Below are 24,831 nucleotides of genomic sequence, written 5' to 3'. Positions count from 1 at the left end.
ATAAAGTCATTTAACCTGACTGCCTGACATCCAGGACCATCTCCAGCCATTCTGATTGATATCTGGCCACTGGACCCAGAGGCTGAGGACTTAGCACAGCAGCCCCTCACTCAAATCTAATTCACATTCTTGTCATAGTATCACCTCTCTGATGTCATGGTCTTCTTCAAGAATGAAAGGGGCGGCTAGGTGGCGCAGCAGTGGATAGAGCACCGGCCTTGGAATCAGCAGTACCTGGGTTCAAATACGGCCTCAGACACTTAATAATTACCTAGCTGTGTGGCCTTGGGCAAGTCACTTAACCCTATTGCCTTGCAAAAAAAAAAAACCTAAAAAAAAAAAGAATGAAAGAAAAACATATTCAAAGTCCTTGAATGAAATCTGTCTTTGGGAATAGACTTTAAGAATCCCAGATCATTTCTACGCTATAATGCCATGACTTTGAATGCTAATATCAAAAGAATTATACAAAACAAAATTTTGTACTGATTTAATCAAGTGGAAAAAATCTGCCAAAAGAGAAAATATCTAAATTCTAGTCTTAGTGTCACAAATAATGGCTTATCTTTTGACAGTCTCCCTATTAGTCTGTTATTCTGGGGGCTAATGCATGGTTTTGTGCTCTGAGGTTTTCCTCATTACCATCTCTCCTATAAAAAAAAGACCTTATGGGGAAGGGGCTTTTAAAATTTTGGTTCAAACCCAAGATGTCATAGATGAAGGAATCAGTGAAGACCTTTTTTCTACCAATGCTGGCAATAACTGGAGTTGCCTGGGGACATTGAGAGAATAAATCTCAATGGCATATAGTCAGCCTATGCCAGAGGAAGGATGGAACACAACTCTGACTCTGAGGTCAGCTCTCTATCCAACTATGACAAATAGTAGCAATGAGAAGAAGAAAAAAAAAAGGAAAATCCTGTTTATGTATTTATTTTAAAAATAGAAAAATTTAAAATGCATGCTTTAATAGGTGAAGACATGTACAAAAATAACCATAATATAGGTAGGAATGAAGTAAGTTCAATTGAAAGACACCCAAAAAGATCTATGAAGGCTTAAAAGGAGGGAGAAATCATTACTAGACGGGTGTGATCAGGGAAAACTTTAGGGAAAAGTCTAACCCCCCCATGACCCTTAAAGGCTACCTGGACCAACTAATCAAGGTGGAAAATGGGTAACACCCTTCAAGAGTTAATGTTTCCAATTCAATCACAACTACCTCATTATTTCTACCAGTGTCTCATTCTTCAAGTCTATGCTAGTTTCTAAACCTCCCTCCCTCATTTCATTTCACCTTTAGAAAGTCAGTCTCTTAGAGCAGTTATAATTTAGCTTCATAGTACTCTTGGGAATGTTTTCACACCTGAAGAGATACCTCTATCCCTCCTAGAGTACTACAGCACTTCCCAGGGCCCCTAAATTTTCTGCCTCATGTTAAATCCAATCTCCAATCAAATGATTTTCCTAAATCTTTAGTAACTGTCCATTGAATCTAGGATCAACTACAAACTCTTCCTTTTGTCATTTAATATCCTTCACAACTTAGCTCCAAACTAACTTTCCATATTTATACATTTATACCCATTTTTACACTGTTTGATATAGTCAAATTTGCAAAGTTGCAAAGATCTTATAATTGCACAAACACTAAAAAATCCAAACAGGAAGGAAATTAAGGTGTTGATACCATTCATTAAGGAGAACTACGTAAAAATAATGATTCATGTTGAAAACTTTCTTCTAAACTGAAATCAGATTCAAATTTTCTTATTCTTTATATTTTCCACACCAAAGGAAACATGGCTACTGCTGAAAAATTGGAAGCCATTATGTCTACTGATATAACTTAGTATCTAATTAAAATTTAAATTAAAAATATCACTTGTCTAAGTAGTAATACTGATCTTTAACTTTAAAAACAGGATTTTACTCCCAATTTTGAAGCACTGGCTCCATGTGCTGAATGGCTTTGTTTCTTTTTTTTCCCTTAGTTTTTGCAAGGCAATGTTAAGGGTTAAGTGACTTGCTGAAGGTCACAAAGCAAGGTAATTATTAAGTATCTGAGCCTGGATTTGAACTTGGTTCCTGGTTCCAGGGCTGATGCTCTATCCACGGTGCCACCTAGTTGTCCCCTGCTTTGTTTCTTTTACTATCTTTTTGTTACTAAGAATAGTTTATTGGGGGTTAAAATTGAAATTGATAAGAAGTAAGAAATATCAATAATAACAAATATCAAAGAGGCATACTCATCAAGGAGAAGCAATTTAGGATCATTAAAAGCACTGCCCAATTTCCAGAATCTAATTAAGCCTGCTTCCTTTCACTTATCCAATTCTGGACTCAGATCATTCGTCGAATCTATCTGGAGTTTAGATACTGAAGAACTACTTGATTAAAAGCCATTCCTGAGCAGCTAGGTGGCATAGTGGATAAAGCACCGGCCTTGGAGTCAGGAGTACCTGGGTTCAAATCCGGTCTCAGACACTTAATAATTACCTAGCTGTGTGGTCTTGGGGAAGCTACTTAACCTCATTTGCCTTGCAAAAACCTAACAAAAAAAAAAAAAAAGCCAATCCTTTAACCTTATCAATAGCTTCTGGCATATAGTAGGTCCTTAATAAATATTTACTATCTCCCAGGACAGTAGGCATTCTTCACCCATTAGTTTTTTCCTGATATTATTAGGTTAGGTTCTTCCATGTTATCATGGATGAAGGAAAAGATGTCTAAGGAGAGATGTAATCATGGTGGTAGTGTTGGCCTAACCTGCCTAATATATGGTGCCTACTGTATCTCCCTCAGGGGACTTGTTGCATCAACTAGGCTGGCTTGCCTACTCAATGAAAGACAATTAGTTGCTCCTCTCTAAGCTGTGTTCTGGAGGGCCTCAACCATATCCCAGAAATGAAAGCGCTGGAAATTCAACACTGAAAATACCTTCTGCCGCTGCACTCTCTCTCTTTGATTGGCTGATCCTTTCCCAAACGTCTATTTTCTTTTTTTTAATTTTTGAAAGTTTTTATTTATTTAGAATTTTTGTTAGTCTTTATATTGTTTCCATGGTATGCACTGATCTAAGTTGAATGTGATGAGAGAAATCATATCCTTAAGGAAGAAACACAAAGTATGAGATATAGAAGAATTACATAATAAGATAACATTTTTTAAAAATTAAAGGTAATAAAAGTCTTTAGTCTTTGGTCTTTGTTCAAACTCCACAATTCTTTCTCAGGATACAGATGGCATTCTCTGATGCAGATATCCCAAAATTGTGCCTGATTGTTGCCCTATTGGTATGAGCAAGTCCATTAAGGTTGATCTTCACTCCCATGTTGCTGTTACACAATGTTCTTCTGGTTCTGCTCATCTCACTCAGCATCAGTTCATGCAAATCCTTCCAGGCTTCCCTCAATTCCCAACCCTCCTGGTTCCTAATTGAACCATAGTGTTCCATCACATACATGTACCACAGTTTATTAAGCCATTCCAGAAATTGATGTAAATTCAATTTCCAATTCTTTGCCACCACAAACAGGGCTGCTATGAATATTTTTGTACAGGTAATGTTTTTACTCCTTTTCATAATCTCTTCAATCCCAGTAATGGGATTGCTGAACCATAGGGTATGCACATTTTTGTTGCCGTCTGGGCACAATTCCAAATTGCTCTCCAGAAAGGTTTGACGTGTTCACAGCTCCACCAACAATGTATTACTGTCCCAGATTTCCCACATCCTTTCCAACATTGATTATTGTCTTTTCTGGTCATATTGGTAAGTCTGAGAGGTATGAGGTGGTACACCTCAAAGAGGTTTTAATTCACATTTCTCTAATAATTAGTGAGGGCAATTTTTCATAAGACTATGGCTCGCTTTGATTTCCTCATCTGTAAATTGCCTTTTTTTTAAGTTTTTGCAAGGTAATGGGGTTAAGTGGTTTGCCCAAGGCCACACAGCTAGGTAATTATTAAGTGTCTGAGGACAGATTTGAATTCAGATACTCCAGACTCCAGGGCTGGTGCTCTATCTACTGCACCAACCTAGCCGCCCCTGTAAATCGCCTTTGCATATCCTTTGACCATTGTATATTTTAGAAATGAGTCCTTTGTCAGAAATACTAGTTGTAAAAATTGTTTCCCAATTTACATTTCTTTTGATCTTGGTTACAGTAGTTTTGTCTGTGCAAAAGCTTTTTAAAGTAATCAAAATTATCTAGTTTATTTTCATCTATTTATTTATTCATTTTTTTTTGCAAGGCATATGGGGTTAAGTGGCTTGCCCAAGGCCACACAGCTAGGTAATTATTAAGTGTCTGAGACCAGATTTGAACACAGGTACTCCTTACTCCAGGGCCGGTGGTTTATCCACTGTGCCACCTTGCTGCCCCTATATAGTTTATTTTTAATGGTGTTCTCCATCTCTTCCTTGGTCACAAACTGCTTCCCTTTTCATAGTTCTGAGAGGTATACTACTACTTGATCTTCTAGTTTGCTTATAATATTGTTTTTTATGTCTAGATTCTGTATCCATTTGCATCTTATCTTGGTATAGGGTGTCAGGTGTTGGTCTAATCTGAGTTTCTTCCATACTAACTTCCAATTTTCCCTACAGTTTTTATCGAAGAGAGTTTTTATCCCAATAGCTCAACTCTTCGGGTTTATCAAACAGCAGATTATTATAATCGTTTCCTGCTATTACACCTAGTCTATTTGACTGATCTACCACTCTATTTCTTAGCCAATACCAGACAGTTTTGATGACTGATAATTTATAATATAATTTTAGATCTGGGAGGGCTAAGCCACCTTCTTTTGCTTTTTTCCATTAAATTCCTGGAGATTCTCAACTTTTTATTTCTCCATATGAATTTACTTACAATTTTTTCTAACTCATTAAAGTACTTTTTTGGAATTTTGATTGGTAGGGCACTAAACAAGTAGCTTAATTTTGTGTTGTTTTTTTTTTTTGCAAGGCAAACTGGGTTAAGTAGCTTCCCCAAGGCCACACAGCTAGGTAATTATTAAGTGTCTGAGACCAGATTTGAACCCAGGTACGCCTGACTCCAGGGCCGGTGCTTTATCCACTACGCCACCTAGGCGCCCCTCAAGTGGTTTAGTTTTGGTAGAATTGTCATTTTTATTATATTAGCTTGCCCTATCCATAAGCAGTTGATGTTTGCCCAGTTATTTAAATCTGATTTCATTTGTGTGAGAAGTGTTTTGCAACTGTTTTCAAAAAGTTTCTGAGTCTGCCTTGGCAGATATTTTATAGTGTCTGAAATGAGTGGAATTTCTCTTTCTAGCTCTTCCTAATGCATCTTGCTAGTCTTATAAAGAAATGGTGAGAATTTATGAGTTTATTTTTATATCCTGTGACCTTGCTAAAGTTGTTAATTATTTCTAGTAGTTTTTTTAGATGATTTTTTTTTGGATTCTCTAGGTATAACATCATGTCATCTGCAAAGAGTGAGAATTTTGATTCTTTCTTCCCAAATCTAATTCCTTCGACTTCTTTTTCTTCTCTTATTGCTGAAGCTAATATTTCTAATATACTATATTGAATAGTAGTGGTGATAATGGGCATCTTTGTTTCAGCACTGATCTCATTGTAAATGCCTCTAGCCTATCCCCATTGTATATAATGCTTGTTGATGATTTCAGATAGATAATGCTTATTATTCTAAGTAACAATCCATTTATTCCTACATTCTCTATCTAGTGTTTTTATATCTAGTGTTTTTAGGAGTAGGTGCTGTATTTTTGTCAAAAGCCTCATCAGTATCTATTAATATAATCATATGATTTCTGATAAGTATGTCATCATATAATTAATTATACAGTTTTCCTAATAATGAACCAACCATGCATTCCTGGGATAAATCATACTTGGTCATAAGGTATTATTCTAGTGATAATTTGTTGTATTCATTTTGCTAAGATTTTATTTAAGATTTTTGCATCTATGGGGACAGCTAGGTGGCGCAGTGGATAAAGCACCGGCCCTGGAGTCAGGAATACTTGGATTCAAATCCGGTCTCAGATAGTTAATAATTACCTAGCTGTGTGGCCTTGGGCAAGCCACTTAACCCCATTTGCCTTGCAAAAACCTTAAAAAAAAGATTTTTGCATCTAGATTCATCAAGAAGATAGAGGTCTATAATTTTATTTCTCTGTTTTAACTTTTCCTGATTTAGGTATCAGCACCATGTTGGTGTCAAAGAAAAGAGTTAGGCAGAGTTCCATCTACACCTATTTTTTCCAAATAGTTTATATACAATTGGAACCAATTGTTCCTTAAATGTTTGATAGAATTCACTTGGGAATCCATCTGGCCCTGGAGATTTTTTCTTAGGGAGTTCCCTAATGGCTTGTTGAATTTCTGAGATAGGGTTGTTTAGGTATTTAATTTCCTCTTCATGTAACCAGGCGACTTATACTTTTGTAAATATTCCTCCATATCACTTAGATTATCAAATTAATTGGCATAGAGTTGGGCAAAATAATTCAGAATTATTACTTTAATTTCCTCCTCATTGGTGGTGAGTTCACCTTTTTCATTTATGATACTAGTAGTTTGGTCTTCTTTCTTTTTTTAAATCAAATTGACCAGGTTTATCAATTTTGTTGTTTTTTTCATAAAAACAGCTCTAGGTTTTATATATTAGTTCACTTTCTTGCTTTTGATTTTATTAATATCTCCTTTAATTTTTAGAATTTCTAATGTGATATTTAACTGGTTTTTTTTGTTTTTTTAGATTTTTCAAGGCTTGCCCAAGGCCACATAGCTAGGTAATTATTAAGTTTCTGAGGCTGGATTTGAACTCCGGTACTCCTGACTTCAAGGCCAGTGCTCTATCCACTGCTCCCCCTAGCCGCCACATAACTGGTGTTTTTTAATTTGTTCTTTCTCTAATTTTTTTAGTTGCATATTTATTCCATTGTTTTACTCTTTTTCTAATTTATTTATATAAGCATTTAAAGATATAATAAATCCTGATAGCCACCTTGAGTGTATCCCCTAAGTTTTGGTATGTTGTTTCATTATTGTCATTATCTAGGATAAAATAATTAATTCTTTCTATAATTTGTTGTTTGATCCACTCATTCTTTAAAATGAGGTTATTTAGTTTCCGATTAATTTTGGGTCTATTTCTCCCTGGCCCAAGATTGCATGTGATTTTTATTGCATTATAATCTAAGAGATGTATTCATTATTTCTGCCTTTCTGCAACTGATTATTAGGTTTTTATGTCCCAGTATGTGGTCAATTTTTGAGTAAGTGCCATGTATTGTAGAAAAGAAAGTATATTCCTTTCTATCCCCATTCTATTTCCTCCATAAGTCTATCATGTCTAGGTTTTCTAACAATCTATTTACCTCCTTAACTTCCTCCTTGTTTATTTTATGGTTAGATTTATCTAAATCTAAGCATGAAAAGTTGAGGTCTCCCACTAGTAAAGTTTTACTGTCTATTGTCTTCCTGTAACTCCTTCAACTTCTCCTCTTAAGAATTTGGATGCTATACCATTGGGTGCATACATATTTAATATTGAAGTTACTTTATTGTCTATGGCACCTTTTAGGAGGATAAAATTTCCTTTTTCCCCCCTGTCTTTTAATGCTATCTAATTTTACTGCTGCTTTGTCTGAGATAAGGATTCCTACCCCTGCTTTTTTCACTTCAGCTGAAGCAAAATATATTTTGCTCCAACCCTTTATCTTTATAATGTATCTCTCTGCTTCAAATGAGTTTCTTGTAAGCAGCATATTGTAGGAGTCTAGTTTTTAATCCACTCTGCTATTCACTTACATTTTAAAGGAGAGTTCATTCCATTTATATTCAAAGTTATAATTACTAACTCTTTATTTCCCTCCATGTTATCTTCCCTGTGTTTTTCCCCTTTATCTATATACCCCATTTTGTTTCTACATACCACCACCTTTAGTGTTTGCCCTCCTATATCCAACTCCCCCTTTTTTTCTTTCCCTTTGCCCATTCTTCGTTCCCTTCCTTCTGTTGGTTCCCTCTTTCCTCACCATCCTCTTTTGCCCCCTTTTAACACTTTAAAAGGTAAGTTTTTTAACTTAACTGAGTTTATGTATGCTAATTTCACCTCCTCCCTTCTTCCCCCTCTATTGCAATAGGTCTTTTGTACCTCTTAATGTAATGAGATTTACCCCATTTAGTCTCTTCCATCCTCCCATCTCTTACTCTCCTCCTTTTTAAGGAAGTATTATTTTTAAATCATTCTATCTGAGCCACAGAAAGGTCATGAGTGTCTATCACTTCTGGTTAGGTATATTCTCTCTCTACTAGAATTACAATTATTTAGAGTTATTAGAATCTTTCTCCCAGGTAAGGATATAGCCAGTTTCATCTTACTGGATAGCAGTTTCTTGAATAAATCATGAGTATCCATCTCTTCTGGTTGATTTAATTCTCTCTACAATTCTCTAGAGTTATTAAAGTCTTTCTCCCAGGCAGAGATGCAGCCAGTTTCATCTTATTTGCTAACAACTTTTTTCTCCCCCTCCCCTTTTTTATTTCATCTTTTCATGTGTCTCTTGAGTCTCCTGTTTGAAGTCCAAATTTTCTATTAAGCTCTGGTCTTTTCCTCAAGAAAAGTTGGAAGTCTCCTATTTCATTAAATGTCCACCTTTTGCCCTGGAAGAGAAGGCTCAGTTCTGCTGGACAATAGATTCTTGGCTGCATTCCAAGCTCCCTTGCTTTTCAGAATAACGAGTTCCAGGCCCTTTGATCCCTTAATGTTGATGTAGCCAGGTCCTGTGTAATCCTTACTGTGGACTGTGGCTCCTTGGTATCTAAATTGTTTCTTTCTGGCTGCTTGCAGGATTTTCTCTTTTATCTGATAGTTCTGGAATTTGGCTACAATATTCCATGGCGTTTTCATTTTGGGATCCCTTTCCGGAGGGGATCGATGTATTCTTTCAATAACGATTTTCCCCTCTGGTTCCATGATATCTGGGCAGTTTTCCATCACTAAATCCTGTAATACTGAGTCTAGGATTTTTTTTCTTTTCAATGTTTTCAGAGAGACCAATAATTTTTAGTTTATCTATCCTCGATCTAATCTCAAGGTCAATGGTTTTACTGATGAAGTATTTTACATTTTCCTCTATTTTTTAAATTTTTTTGTTTTTAACAGATTCTTGTTGTCTCATGAAGTCATTGGTTTCCACAGACTCCATTCTTTTTTTTAGAGAAGACATTCATTTACCTTTTGCAATTCCTTTCTCCCATTGGTCAAATCTATTTTTGTAAGAGTTTTCCATTTGACCAACTGAGATTTGAGAGAATTATTTTCTTTTTGCATTTGTCCAATCATATTTTCCAAGGATTTGTTTTCTTGTTGCAAGGTGTTAATCTTCTCTTGGGTTTCTTTTCCCAAATTTTACAACTGATTTTTAAACTTGTTCCTGATTTCTTCAAGGAAATCTTTCTGTACTGGAGATCAAATCATATTCTCCTCAGAGGTTCTAACATCTCTCTGAGTTAGGGTCTTTTCCTTCTAGGAATTTTTCTATCGACCCCCCCCCTTCTGCTAACCTTTCTTCATTTTCCTAAGATCTTGTGCTGGGGGAGGAGCTGATTCACAGAGGTTGGGATCCCTAGAGGCTTTATTCACTGGGTTTTAGTAACTGTACATGGGTGGGCTAGTAGGGGGTGCTAGAGGCTTTGCTCACTGAGTGTAATATCTATCTCCAGCTGGCCAGTAGGGGTGGGTGTTACAGGTTTTGCTCACTGGGTGTAATATCTCCTCCCAGCCAGTAGGGGGTGCTAGAGGCTGGAATTTACCTTCCAGTCCTTCAGGTAAGTCCTAGACCATTAGTCCCACTGCCACACCTCCACTCTCTGATTGTTTCTCAGAACTGGGGCTGATCTCAGGCTAGTCTAGCTCTCACCCTTCCCCCACTGACTGACTGCTCTCTGCCCAGCTCACTTACTTTGCCCACAATCCCCAAAGACAGACTTTGAGATAGGTGTTATTCTTCTAGCTTCTCTTTCTGGGTTTTATCAATTGAATTTCCATTAAGAGGCTTGTTTCATATTAATATATAAGAGGGAAGATCAGGAGACCTTAATTAGCACAGGGCCTGGCTTCTCTCTGCCTTCTTGGCTGGAAGCAAAACCTCCATTTTCAAGGGTATCCAGGCCAGTTATGTCTCTTTTCTCTCTAGGCTGGCCATCATTTTTTTCCCTAGTACTTTTCAGCTTCTTTTTATAGGCTTATTTTGCTTTCTACTTGTATTTGTATTCTTGCCATTTAACATAGTGCTTAGCACATTGTAAATACTTAATAAGTACTTGCTGAATTGGAATGACTGTATTTTCCAATCATTACTGTTCTGCAAGATGAGTATCTAATCATTGCAAATGTACTAACTGCCTCTCAATGAACTAACAAACTAGAAACTTTAGTTCAAGTTACAGCACCATCATTGATCAGTTTTATGATAAATGCCAATCTGTTTCCTCATTAGTAAAATATGGAAATTTGTTTTATCTCATAGTTACAATTAGGATTTTAAACAAAGAATTTTAGTCACAGAGGACTTTAAAGTTAATACAGCATGGTTTTTTTTTTTTTTTACCGCCATTACTTGAGGTCAAAATGTTATCCACTCATGGCAAGCAAGCACTATTAATCTTCCATTGTCAGCCTAAAGTGTCCTCAAAGAACCTACTATAAGTTGGATGCTTGGACTTTTGGCTCCTCTTGCCTCATCTGTTTGTTGCCCAAGGTTCTTATTTCATACCCAGTCATGGGATCCCACCCATGACCGGTATTGTTCTTTGTGGTCAAATCCTTACTGACTGCTATAAATTTAAATATATCTCCAGAACTCTGTGGTTCTCTTCACTAAATTCTTCCAGACAATCTCTACTCCAATGTCCCAGTTATTTGAATTTTATTCTTCCCCTTTTCAAGAATCTACCTATTCTTCAAAACTCAGCTTCTCAGGGGCGGCTAGGTGGCACAGTGGACAAAGCACCAGCCCTGGAGTCCAGGAGTACCTGGGTTCAAATACAGTCTCAGACACTTAATAATTACCTAGCTGTGTAGCCTTGGGCAAGACACTTAATCCCATTTGCCTTGCAAAAAACCTAAAAAACAAAAACGAAAAATGCAGCTTCTCTGCTGTCTAGTATCAGTATCAATCTTCAGTCAGTGTATAGGAATATTAGTCCTGCCTTCATGATATTATTATTAAATCTCCTAGTTGAAATTAATCTTTCTCTTTTTGTATCACTTATCTTACAGTAATTATAACAGTGGCATGTACTTTACTAAGAGTCATAACTATAGTAAGTTCATAAATTTGGGTTTGCCTCATTTATCTTTCACACAGAGGACCAAAACAACACAACAACTCCATCAAAATCCAATTTAGTGCCAGCATTGAGGATGGGGAATAACAGTCAAGGTGATATACAAAGAGAGAACTTTGAATGCTCCTAAATCACAACAGCAATAGTGAAGGTGAAAACTAGGTAACTAGGCTCTAGCTGGTGATACCAAAGATTAAGTTTACATTCCAGTCAGTATGATGAAATGGATGGAGATACATATGATTACAGGCTGGCCCTACTTCAAACTGTCACTTTGATCTGGTGATATGGAGAATTTTGATATGGAGAAAAGTATGGTATGTTCCTTTAATGCTCTATCACAAGAAAACAAAATATCTCAGAAGAAATCAGAAATACATGTTGAAAATGCTTTGGCACACTAAAGAAACCACAACCACAATAAAAAAACTGAAACCCAAATCTCCTCAGCATTCCCTGTCCCAGGTATCTCTCTCTCTCTCTCTCTCTGGCTAAAAAGGGCAGACAAAACAGAACAGATTTCACCAGTTACAGGTAAGGGCTTAATGCTACTTTTTGTCAACAATACCATTAGCTCCAAGGTGAACTAATGTATGTGGGGCAATAATAAAAAGTAATTTTATCCCTAACCTCAAACTAAATGAACTAAGACATGAAATCAATAAGTTACTAAAATCTGAAGAAGGAAAAATTCCTGTAGAACAATATTTTTCATGGAATGATGGGCAACAAATCCCCACACTATACAGTGCTCAAAATTCAAACTAAAACAGTAAAGACATGTGGTTCAAAAATGACTGAAGGTAACATCAACCCATAAAAACTTAAGAATTTTTTTTAGGGTTGTTTTTTTTGCAAGGTAAATGTAGTTAAATGGCTTGCCCAAGGCCACACAGCTAGGAATTATTAAGTGTCTGAGGCTGGATTTGAACTCAGGTACTCCTGACTCCAGGGCCGGTGCTCTTATCCACTGTGCCACCTAGCTGCCCCAAGAATATTTCTAATAGTTGTCTCTTTATTCAGCTAGAAAAAGCAATTCTTTTATCCATCTGTGCAACATTCTATAGAACACTGACTATAAAAGAATAGCAGATTAGCAACCTGTTGTTTTCGTTCTGAACTATATTGAGAAAAAAAATTTAAGAGATAATGTTAATAATAGCAGAATAGTAACCTGTCCAAGATCTATTTCTTTCATCATCAATAATTTTAAGAGCAAGATTAATATTACTGTTGGTATTAACAATTTAACTGATGAGAAATTTCCACATTACAAATACAAACCTCAGAATATTCTTGGGATTTTAGCTACTGAAGTAGTAATATAGACAAAACAAAAAGACAACATTTTCGATACATCACCACAGTGAATACTAAAAATTTACAAATTATTTAGGAACAAAAAGCTTTCAAATATAGAAATCCAGTACAAGAAATCAAAATGTGATGAAATACGAAGTATATAGATAATTCCCATTCTGTCCACCAATGGAATTATCCCCAAAATTCTTTCCAGTTTAAAGATAAGCTTATATCCCAATACTCTTACTCCATTCTAAGAGAAAGTCATTTAATTCAACTGTTTATAATAGTCTATAGAATGTTACTTTTCTTCCAAATGTTTCTATTTAAACTTCATCAAAAAAGAAAAGGAGCTAATAGTAACCGATTCCTATACTCTGTTAATTGGTAATATCTTAATGCCATTTTTCTATTTTCTGAATATGTTTGACTTCAATTTCTCTTTTAAATTATAGATATAATTTTGGAATTTTATATATTAATATCATGGTTTTACATATATCACAGAAATGAAAATATGTAACGAAGAACTATATATTTTTCAAGCAAAGATCACCACTAAGAACCCTAATCTGACATCATAATAGGATCAAAGTGCTTTACAAAAACAAAGTTGAATAGAATCAATTTATTCAAACTCAAATTGTTTTGTTGATGATAATTAAAATAAAGGTAGGACTAATGTTCCTATGTATTAGCTGAAGATTAATACTTATACATGACAGAAGAGAAGCTGAGAAGAACTTTAACATTTAACATAATTATGTGAAATACACACACACACACACACACACACACACACACACACACACACACACACATTTTATTATTTTCTTTTTTTTGGTTTTTTGCAAGACAGTGGGGTTACATAACTTGCCCAAGTCACACAGCTAGGTAATTATTAAGTGTGTGAGGCTACATTTGACTCCAGGGCCAGTATCCTATCCACTGCACCACCTAGCTGCCCCAGAATTATATATTGTTTAATATATTTTTAGTCAGTATAGCAATTCCACTGATGACCTTTAATCAACTACTTAATCAACAAGCATTTATTAAGTGCTTATTGTGCTAGATACTGGGGAGACAAGAGTAAAAATGAAATTGTCCTTGCTTATAAAGACTAACAGAATGCTGTCTTATGGGGGGGGGGTCGTGGGAGGGAAGCAAGAATGGGGGGAAAATTGTAAAATTCAAAATAAATAAAATCTTTCTAAAGAAATTGTCCTTCAGCAAAAGAACTCAATAGCTTCGATTCCTCCCTATAAGGAAAGGGAGAAGGCCTCAGCCAAGGTCACAGACACTCCAGAGAAAGCAACCAGGACCTCCTACTGGCCAGCCAGAGAAACTGCACTCAGTGAGTAAAGCCTTTAGCAATCCCAAGCCTCGGGAACCAGCCCCTCCCCAACTCAGGTCTTAGCAAAATGAAGAAGGGTCAGCGGAAAGGTGAATCCATAGAAAAATTCTTGGAAGGGAAAGACCCTAACTCAGAGAGACCTGGAACCTCTGAGGAGAATACAATCTGGTCTTCAGCACAGAAAGACTTCCTTGAAGAAATAAGGAAGGAGTTTAAAAATCAACTGGAAAATTTGGGAGAGACAATTAATACCTTGCAACAAGAAAACAAAACCTTAGAAAGTACAATTGGACAAATACAAAATGAGAATAAATCTCTCAGATCTTCAAATGGGCAAATGCAAAAAGAAATTAATTCTCTCAAAACATCAATTGGTCCAATGGAAAGCTCTTTCAAAAGTAGAATTGACCAATTGGAAAAGGAGTTGCAAAAAGGTTAATGAATAAAACTCCTCCCAAAAAAAGAATGGAGTCTACAGAAATGAATGACTCCATGAGACAGCAAGAGTCAGTTAAACAAAATCAAAAATAGAAAAAATAGAAGCAAATGTAAAATACCTCATCAACAAAACCACTGACCTTGAGAATCGATCGAGGAGGGGCAACCTGAAAATTATAGGACTTCCTGAAAACACTGAAGAGAAAAAAAGCCTGGACTTAATATTACAGGATCTAGTAATGGAAAATTGCCCTGATATCATAGAATCGGAGAGCAAAGTAGTTATTGAAAGAGTACATCGATTCCCACCAGAAAAAGATTCTAAAATGAAAACACCAAGGAATATTGTGACCAAACTCCAGAACTATCACATAAAAGAGAAAATCCTGCAAGCAGCCAGAAAGAAACAATTTAAATATCAAGGAGCCACAGTAATCACACAGGACCTGGCTGCATCAACTTTAAGGGATCAAAAGGCCTGGAACGAAATATTTTGAAGAGCACGGGAGCTTGAAATGCAGCCAAGAATCTACTTTCCTGCAAAGCTGAGCCTTCTCTTCCAGGGAAAAAGATGGACATTTAATGAAATGGAAGAATTCCAAAAATTTCTGATGAAAAGACCAGAGCTAAACAGAAAATTTGGACATCAAACAGGAGGTTCAAGAGACACATGAAAAGGTAAAAAAAAAAATAGTGGCGGTAAAAGGAAAAAAAAATGCAATCCAGTAAGTTGAAACTGGCTATATTCTAGCATGGGGGGAAAAAGATTCTCATAAATCTTGAGAATTATAACTCTAACAGAGAGAATATACCTAGCCAGAAATGATGGACATTCATGACCTATCCATGAGACTGCTATTTAAAGAGATGTAACTGGCTTTAACCCCACTTGGGAGAAAGACCCTAATAACTCTCAGGAATTTTGACTCTATTTGATGGAATATACTGAATTAGAATGGACAGACACTCAGAATTTTCTATGACTTAGACACAATGATTTAAAAAACGCTACCTCCTTAAAAAGGGGGACAGGAAAGAGACTGGAGGAGGGAGGGGAGTGAATGGGGTAAATCTCACTACACTAAGAGGTACAAAAAAACCTATGGTAATAGTGGGGAAGAAGGGAGCAGAGCAGAAACACCTGAATCTTCTTCTCATCAGACTTGGCTTAAAGTCAACCTACACATACTCAGTTAACTTATAAAACATCTAACTTTTCAAGTATTAAAAGGGGAAAAGGGGCGGGGGGGGGGGGGACAGAGAAAGGAAGGGGAGTGGGGAGAAAAGGGGGAAATAAAAAAAGGGAAGGAAAAAGGGAAAGGGGAAAGAAAGTGGAGGGTGTGATATAAGAGGGCAAACACACTGAAGGGGGTGGTATTCAGAAACAAAATACTGGGGAATATGGATAAAAGGGGGAGAAAGGGGAAAAAATACAAACGGAAGGAAGACAGCATGGAGGGCAATAAAGAATTAGTAATCATAACCTTGAATGTGAATGGGATGAACTCTCCCTTAAAACATAAGCAAATAGCAGAATGGATTAAAAACCAGAATCCTACAATATGCTGCTTACAAGAAACTCATTTGAAGCAGAGACATACATATAGAGTAAAAAGGTAAAAAGGTTGGAGCAAAATATATTTTGCTTCAGCTGAAGTAAAAAAAGCAGGTCTAGCAATCCTTATCTCTGACAAAGCAGCAGCAAAAACAGCGTTAAAAGAGATAAGGAAGGAAATTTTATCCTCCTAAAAGGTACCATAGACAATAAAGTCATTTCAATATTGAATATATATGCACCCAGTGGGACAGCACCCAAATTCTTAGAGGACAAGCTGAAAGAACTACAGGAAGACACAGACAGCAAAACTCTACTAGTGGGAGACCTCAACCTCCCGCTATCAGATCTAGATAAATCAAATCATAAAATAAACAAGAAAGAAGTTAAGGAGGTAAATAGATTGTTAGAAAAATTAGATATGGTAGACTTATGGAGGAAACTGAATGGGGATAGAAAGGAATATACATTTTTCTCTGCAGTACATGGAACTTATACAAAAATTGACCATATACTAGGACATAAAAACCTAATGATCAACTGCAGAAAGGCAGAAATAGTGAATGCAACTTTCTCAGATCACAATGCAATAAAAGTCATATGCAATACTGGGCCAAGGAGATATAGACCCAGAACAAATTGGAAACTGAATAACCTCATTTTAAAAAATGAGTGGACCAAAAAACAAATTATAGAAAGAATTAACCATTTTATCCTAGATAATGATAGTAATGAAACAACATACCAAAACCTATGGGATTCATTCAAAGCAACTCTCAGGGGATATATTATAGCTCTAAATGCTTATATGAATAAATTGGAGAAAGAGGAAATCAATGAACTAAACTTGCAACTAAAAAAATTAGAGAATGAACAAATCAAAAATCCCCAATTAAATACTAAATCAGAAATTTTAAAATTAAAGGAGAAAATAAAATTGAAAGCAAAAAAACTATTGAATTAATAAATAAAACCAAAAGTTGGTATTATGAAAAAACCAATAAAATTGATAAACCTCTGGTCAATTTGATTAAAAAAAAGAAGAAAACCAAATTGCTAGTATCATAAATGAAAAAGGTGAACTCACCACCAATGAGGAGGAAATTAAAGTAATAATTTGAAATTATTTTGCCCAACTCTATGCCAATAAATTTGGTAATCTAGTGAAATGGACGAATATTTACAAAAATATAAGTTGCCCAGGTTAAATGAAGAAGAGATTAAATACCTAAACAACCCTATCTCAGAAAAAGAAATTCAACAAGCCATTATTGAACTCTCTAAAAAAAATCTCCAGGGCTTGATGGATTCACAAGTGAATTCTACAAAACATTTAAGAACAATTGGTTCCAATCCTATATAAACTCTTTGGAAAAATAGGGAAAGATGGAACTCTGCCTAACTCTTTCTATGAAACCAATATGGTACTGTTACCTAAACCAGAAAGAGTTAAAACAGAGAAAGAAAATTATACACCTATTTCCCTGATGAATACAGATGCAAAAACCCTAAATAAAATCTTAGCAAAACGATTACAACAAGTCATCACTAGGATAATACATTATGATCAAGTAAGATTTATTCCAGGAATGCAGGGTTGGTTCAATATTAGGAAAACTGTTAGTATACTCAATTATATCAACAAGAAATTGTCCTTCATCTCAAGGGGCTTTGTTAAGAAACACTTTTCTGATTCTAAATGAACTGCTCTCTGTACTTAACTCTTCATTTTTCTCTCTCTCCTGTATTCTTTGGTTCAGTCTCAACCTGGCCTTCTCCTTTTTCTTTCCATACAATGCTCCATTTCCATCTCTGCCCTTGCCCTGGCCATACCATAGACCTGGAGTGTACCTGCCTCCCTACTTCTATTCCCTGGAGCCCCTTTCTTCTTGGAGGATGTACTGTATAAAGACTTCAGTACTCATTCAATTGCTAAGATCCTCTCTTTCAAACTATATTGTATATATATTACTTTGTATATATTAGATTTTATTAATTTCTAATTTATGCTGTATGTATTTTTATAGGTACTTTTTGTAAGCTTGTCAGTAGGGATCATTTTGTTCTTCATACTTGATGCCTCAGCACAGCAGCTGGCACAGAGCAGATACTTAATACTTGTTGACTGATTTAATATACTCTGTTATTTACACATTTCGTTCACAGTGGAGGCTATGTAAGTTCTTGTTACAATAACTTTAGATTTCATCAGAATGACTGAATTCTAATAAATACTATAAAAATCTTACCTTCTTTGGCTTCATTTAATTTTCCCAGAGCTGTTCTTGCAGTGCCTCTTCTGGCAAAAGCCTTCAAATATGAACCATCTAATAATATAGCTTGTGTACAGTCTTTTTCGGCCTCTTCATATCTAATAAACACAATTTTACAATTCCCAATTTTAGTTTTAGAAAGATCTTAAAAGATCACATGAATTATTTCATTTAAATTGAAATACCAATCAAGAGTATTCACTCTAGGTGGCACAATTGATAGAATACCAGACCAGCCCTGGAGTCAGGAGGACCTATGTTCAAATCCGATCTCAGACACTTAAATTGGGCAAGTCACAACCCCATTGCCTTGCAAAAAACCAAAAAAAAAAAAAAAAAGGATACACACTTGTGAAAAAGAGCTCCTTTTACTAACCTTAAGCTTAGCTGGAAACGTTATCAGTGAAGTTAGGAGAATGGGAGGAGGGGGGTTAAATTTCAAATGAAAATGATGATGAAAGATGTTGTGAGTGGTATTTTCCACTCTAGGACTAAAAAAGTCCTTAGAGATTATCCAGTACAGGGGCGCTAGGTGGCGCAGTGGATAAAGCACCGGCCCTGGAGTCAGGAGTACCTGGGTTCAAGTTTGACCTCAGAGACTTGATAATTACCTAGCTGTGTGGCCTTGGGCAAGCCACTTAAACCCATTGCCTTGCAAAAAAAAAAAAAAAAGAGTTAAAAAGAAATCTTAGGAAAAGGAGTTAGGAGATCTCTGCTCTAGCTATTACTAAACTATGTTGACTTGTGCAAGCTATTTGGCCTCTTTGTATCTGAGTTTTCTTATTTTTAGAATAAGGGGCTGTACTAGATAATCTCTTTTTCTTTTTTTGCAAGGCAAATGGGATTAAGTGGCTTGCCCAAGGCCACACAGCTAGGTAATTACCAAGTGTCTGACACAGGATTTGAACCCAGGTACTCCTGACTCCAGGGCCTGTGCTTTATCCACTGCACCACCTAGCCGCCCCTTCTTTATAACTCTTGATAAATCTTTTCACTGTAAGCTCTTTAGAAAAGGGACTGTTTCATTTTCACATTGTATCCCAGGTACCTAACACAGTACTGGCATATGACGGTTATTTAAAAATGCTTAATGAATAAAAACATAGTTATTCTATGAAAATTTTTTTCATTTTACCATTTCTCTTTTGTTGACATTTTTTTCTGCTCTATGATTCTTTTTTCCTGACCTAATCACAGCTCTATTTATTCACAAAGAACAACAAATTCAAGCAACACATATTGAGTTTCTTGCCCCCAGTCTCTCCTTAAAAGGTCTTATAGCTCCTCCTTTTTCCTTCTCTAAAATTTCCTTTAAATAAAAGTGTCTTATTTTCTTTCTGCTGTTTGTAGTCTAGCAATACAGTGGAACCCAGTTTACAGAGATAAAAACCCATAACTGAAATTTGATGAGGAAAGATTTAATAAGTATATAAATGCTGTAGAACCTCAGCATAGAACAAAAAAAAAAGGGAATACTCTACAATTTCACCCTCAAGTTCTGCTAAACCTTTGGGGTGACTAGCATTCACCTCTAATTATAATACTGTTTTTTGTTCAGACTGTCTATTAATTCTAAGAGTCCATGAGATTTGTACTACTGTGTATGCCTCCAAACTTGGGAGCAGAAATGTGTTGAACCTTGTTTAATGATCTTTTGAGTTTAAACAGTTATAATGAACACCTTCTTCTCTACTGAATAATTCAAATAAAATTCCAATACATTAAATTTGGATATTCCTTTCAATAATGCAGACCCCATCCATTTCTGACCATCCTGTTCCATTTTTGTCCAGTTTCTCTCAGAAAACACAGTGAATCCCCCCAATATGAAGAGGGACCTTTCCCAGATACTGAAAGAATGCCAACACTTAAGTTATCATCATTTTGTTATCTTACATGAAAGCCCATTTTTTTTGATCATACCTTTCTCTAATGATATCCTTTACTTTTTGGAAGTTTCTTATTTGCTATGTACTGCAAAACCACTATGTACCTCAACTTTGCCTTCTGAGTGTAATATTCAGCATCTAAAATGCTATAGAACTCCTGAGCCATTTACTCCTGGGCAAATATTATTAAAAAAAATATGGGCCTTTGTTTCAGGGAAAAGTTTAGGGGAAGTTTTCCAAAGCTAATACAGTTCATTCTCTTTATATTAAATTCTAGGTCTAAATGTTTGCTGTTCATTCACACTGCTTGTTGTTTGTCATTAATCTAAACAACAGATTTTTTTTGTCTTTTTAGATTTTTAGAAACTTTTGCTCTCTTGTGATGTTAACTGGTCAGCAAAGGATACATATTTCTTTTTTTTTCCTCTTAAAGATTTTATTTATTTTGAGTTTTATAACTTTTTCCCTAATCTTATTTCCCTCCCCCCACAGAAGGCAATTTGCCAATCCTACATTGTTTCCATGGTATACATTGATCCAAATTGGATGTGATGAGAGAGAAATCACATATCAAAGGATACATATTGCCTTATGAAATTAAACTAGATGTTACTATATTATTAGTCCTAACATTTTCTGCATAAAGCAAACAAGGATTCTATACCTTAAAAATTCATCACCAAGATAGTTCAATAATAGTTGGTGAGGGATTGGCCTTCAAGACTCAAAGACCTATGTTCAAGTCTTTTATCATACATATGTTATGTGACCATGGACATGTCATTTACTCCCTCACTGTCCTTAGTTTTATACAAAAATTATCAGTCTGTATAGGGAGAGTTTCCATACTGGAAATTTTCACAAAGATGAAACCAGGAGTTGGGGCTATTCCTCTTGTCCACTCCAAAACCCCCAAATTAACTACCTGCTGCAATTCCAAACCTGTGTTAATTCTAGCTATCAAAAACCTTTTATTAAAATCTTCAAGATAAGACTCAGTTAAAGGTGGAGAGAGAACCAAATTTTGGAATAAGGAAAGGAAGAAAAAGTCAAAGTAGCTCCTCTTCCCTTTCCCTACCACTGCTGTTCTGAAGCACTGGTCTTTGAGGATTGGTCAGCAACAGTGACAGAGATTTACTTGAATCTGGGTGTTCAATAACAATGGTGTAAAGTGTGCTGAATGGAAAGTCAGGAGAGAACATGTTTCAAATTCTACCTCCAAGATTTTATGGAGGTTTGCCCATGGGAAGGTCATAAACTTTCTTAGTCTCACTGTCCTCATTTGTAAAATAAGAATATCAATTGTATCTATCTCACAGGTTTACTAAGAGGAACAAATGAGAAAGACACACTATGCACTTAATATGATGCTAAGTTACTGTCAACTTTGTGTTAACTAAAGCAAGAATCTATTTTCTTTATGCTTGATTAAAAATCCAATTACTTTCCCCATCTTTAGTCTTTAGTCTTTTTACTACCTTATAATGGGCATTAATATGTCCAAATATAACTGATCCTACAGGAGATAATTCTATAAAAATTTTTACAGGTTATTTTCCATTTTTCTTCTGTTAGGTGTCCTTCAATAGCCTTGGGATGACTTTGCTTAGATTCATTTATCAAACTTTTTTTAAAGTGGCTTTTATCTTTTACTAATTCTCTGTTTTAGATAATGTTTAGTCAACTATAATTATTCTAAGATTTTACAAAGAAATATATATTTTAGGGGAGGCTAGGTGGCACAGTGGATGGAGCACCAGCCTGGAGTCGGGAGTACCTGAGTTCAAATCTGACCTCAGATATTTAATAATTACCTAGCTGTGTGGCTTTGGGCAAGCCAATTAATCCCATTTGCCTTGCAAAATCCTAAAAAAAAAAAAAAAAAAAAAATCTAAACCACTTTTGCCAGCTGACAGTTCTCTTCTTAAGGCAAATAAATGTTTGACTGAAGTACTCTATGGACTGTAGCAAAATTAATTTTCATTAGCTAATAACAATCCAAATAAAATTATTTAAATCTATGTCATTTCTCTTATTTGTTAACAATTTTTTCATAATTTTTTAATTAGTCAAGGCTGAGTGATTTCAACTGTAAGCCATATCTTTCTTCTCATTCTTTATCTCTGACAAGTTAGTGGTCTGACTAAACAGACAGCAGATTTAGGAACGATAAGTCTTTTTCTTGCTTGTTCAAACATTTTTCATTTTTTGTGATGCTACTTGGTCTTTGCTGTATCTAGCACCTTTCTCAAAGAAAGTATTTATGTAAAAAGGGACAAGATTACAAGTCTGACCTCTCACAGTCCTTCTTTGCTGAACCATGCTTTCTGATGACTTTCTCAACATTCTCAACATTAGCCATGTTTGTATACAACTTACTAAATATCAAAGTACATGATGATTTAATTTGAAGGCTCTTATCTACCCTATTGACTCAGAATGTATTTGAAGGAGAGGGAAATAATAAAATTTTTGGGACATTAAAACAACAAAAAGTCATCAAAACATCTACTTTCCTTTTATGAGACTCATCTCACATCAATCAAGGATATCCTTACTGAGGATATTAGTAGGCAGGAAGCAAAGCTTCAGATCAATACTCTATAATAGACCATATTTTTACTATTTCACATTGGGCTGAAAGATGTACAGAATACAAGATCTTAGTGCATTGATGATCTATAGCTTATGAAAAAGCATTTGATTTGGCAGAGCAAAAGGCTGCCGTAGAGTATCTCTTTTAACAAGGAATCTATCCATATATCAAAGTTGTTCAAAAGTCCTTGAAAGATATGATTATAAATGTACGCAAAGCATAAAGAAGGGAGATATATTACCAAAGGTAACTACTAGAAGAGGAGATCCAGTGCAATGTTCTATTTGAAGAAGGATTTCCTAAGGATGATGCAAACTTTTAGGGGCTCCTATTTGCATAAGACATTGTGCTGGTTACATCAAGTCTCCAAATATTATAGCACACCTCTCCTGGAAGAGACCTGTAAACACTCATAGAGTTTGGCTATATAGGAATAACCAAGTAAAATCTATTGCTAAGCTTATACATATGGAGGGAAAAATCCAGAGTATGTCCATTAATATAATATGACTGGGACTGACAATAAATATAGATGGCCAAGTTGGGCCAAGAGTTAAACAAGAGGAGGCAAAGGGGCTGGACTGCCTTTAGAAAACTGAAAAGCTTATTTAATGATCCCAAGTTTCTCCAGAAACAAATGTCAATCTTCATAATACATCAATAGTCTATAGATATTACTGCAGGGTATTGAAACAAGGAACACAAAAGTGTCTAAAGAACTAAACATGAGTATCATACAGAGAAGGCAATGGAGAGGCAAAAGGTAGATACAAAAAAAGCTGCAAAATATAACCAATGAGGAACTTCAAAACAGAAGAAAAAAATTATCATAAGGAAGGAAATATATAACAGGAAGAGATGATGCTCTAATCCCACATCCCATGGGATGACAGGTGGATAGCCAGAGGTGCTCAACTGGCATCCTCATAATGTCAGGGGAAAATGAAGAAAGCCTCTAGCATATTGGTTTGAGCTCCTCAGTGGAGAAATTATGGACATCGACAAGAGTCACACTAGATGAGTAGGAATGGATGGGTTGCAGCCTGTATAATTAGTAAAGAATATATCAAAATGGATGAGAGCCTAAGTCCAGTAGTATAACTCAGTATTATCAATATATTATTAAAAATGGAATAGAAATTGAGTACAAACTATAATAAACATTTGACAATGGGGAAATATAAAATACAGAGTATATGTTTTATAAACTGAGGGCAGGACTGTCATTTATTATTTCTACAAGCAATTAATAAGTATCACCAAGCTCTTTGCTAAAACAATGAGGACACAATAACAAAAATGAGTCTCTGCCCTCAAGATTACTGTCTGCTAAGAAGAAAACAGCCACATTAATACAAAACATATACAAAATCATTTCAGAGAGATTGAAGAGGCAAAAGAGATCAATTAAGGTCTCATATAGGAGGAAGAATATAACTCAAGCTATGAAGGGAACTAGGAATTCCAAGAAGCAGGTGAGGAGAGAGAGTATTTCAAAAAAAGGAAGACACTTTGTATAAAGGCACATAAGGTAAACAAAGAGAATGTCACATCAAGGGGGGAAAAAAGCTGGCCAATTTGGCAGAAACATAAATTTTGTGAGAGGATGTACTATAAAATTATTCTGGAAAAATGGGCTGCAGGCAGACTCAGAACTTTAAACAAAGGTACTTTTTTTTTTATCCTGGGGCAAGAGAGAGTAACTGAAAATTCTTGAGCTTGGAAATGATCAATTTTTTGTCCATGATTTTTAGGGATATTAAACTTGGCAGCTCCATGAAGCATGAATTAGAGAAGGACAAGGTTAGAAAACTGGAAAGAAAAGGGCCAAGGACAGGGTCTTGGAACATAACCAAGCATAGCAGTGATCCAGCAAAAGATAGCACTATCACAAAAATACAGAGAGGGAAGAATATCTGGGAGGAGAAAGTAATCAACAGTGGCAAATATTTCCCAAAGGGTAAGTATGAAGATGGAGATTGGATTTAGAAATCAAGACATCATTGGTTAGATTTTGTAGAGGAGTTTTAGATTGAGTGTTGGAGTCAGAAACTAGATTGCAAGAGCT

The 24,831-nt window shown here is 35.6% G+C and overlaps 1 protein-coding gene across 2 annotated transcripts in view; it reads right to left on the bottom strand.

Moving 5' to 3' along the window:
• The window catches only part of RPAP3 (RNA polymerase II associated protein 3), a 67,233-nt gene that overhangs the window by 17,639 nt on the left and 24,763 nt on the right, over positions 1 to 24,831 (bottom strand). For both annotated transcript variants that reach the window (XR_012476083.1, XM_074225687.1), the window contains exon 10: positions 18,255 to 18,376. Coding sequence is in view for 1 of the 2 variants with exons in the window: in XM_074225687.1 (XP_074081788.1) it covers positions 18,255 to 18,376 (122 nt within the window). In the remaining variant the exon portion in view is untranslated. The remainder of the gene's footprint in view (positions 1 to 18,254; positions 18,377 to 24,831) is intronic.

Source organism: Macrotis lagotis, chromosome 2, assembly GCF_037893015.1.
Source record: "Macrotis lagotis isolate mMagLag1 chromosome 2, bilby.v1.9.chrom.fasta, whole genome shotgun sequence".
Lineage (NCBI taxonomy): Eukaryota > Metazoa > Chordata > Mammalia > Peramelemorphia > Peramelidae > Macrotis > Macrotis lagotis.
This window is presented reverse-complemented; position numbering and strand designations above follow the sequence as displayed.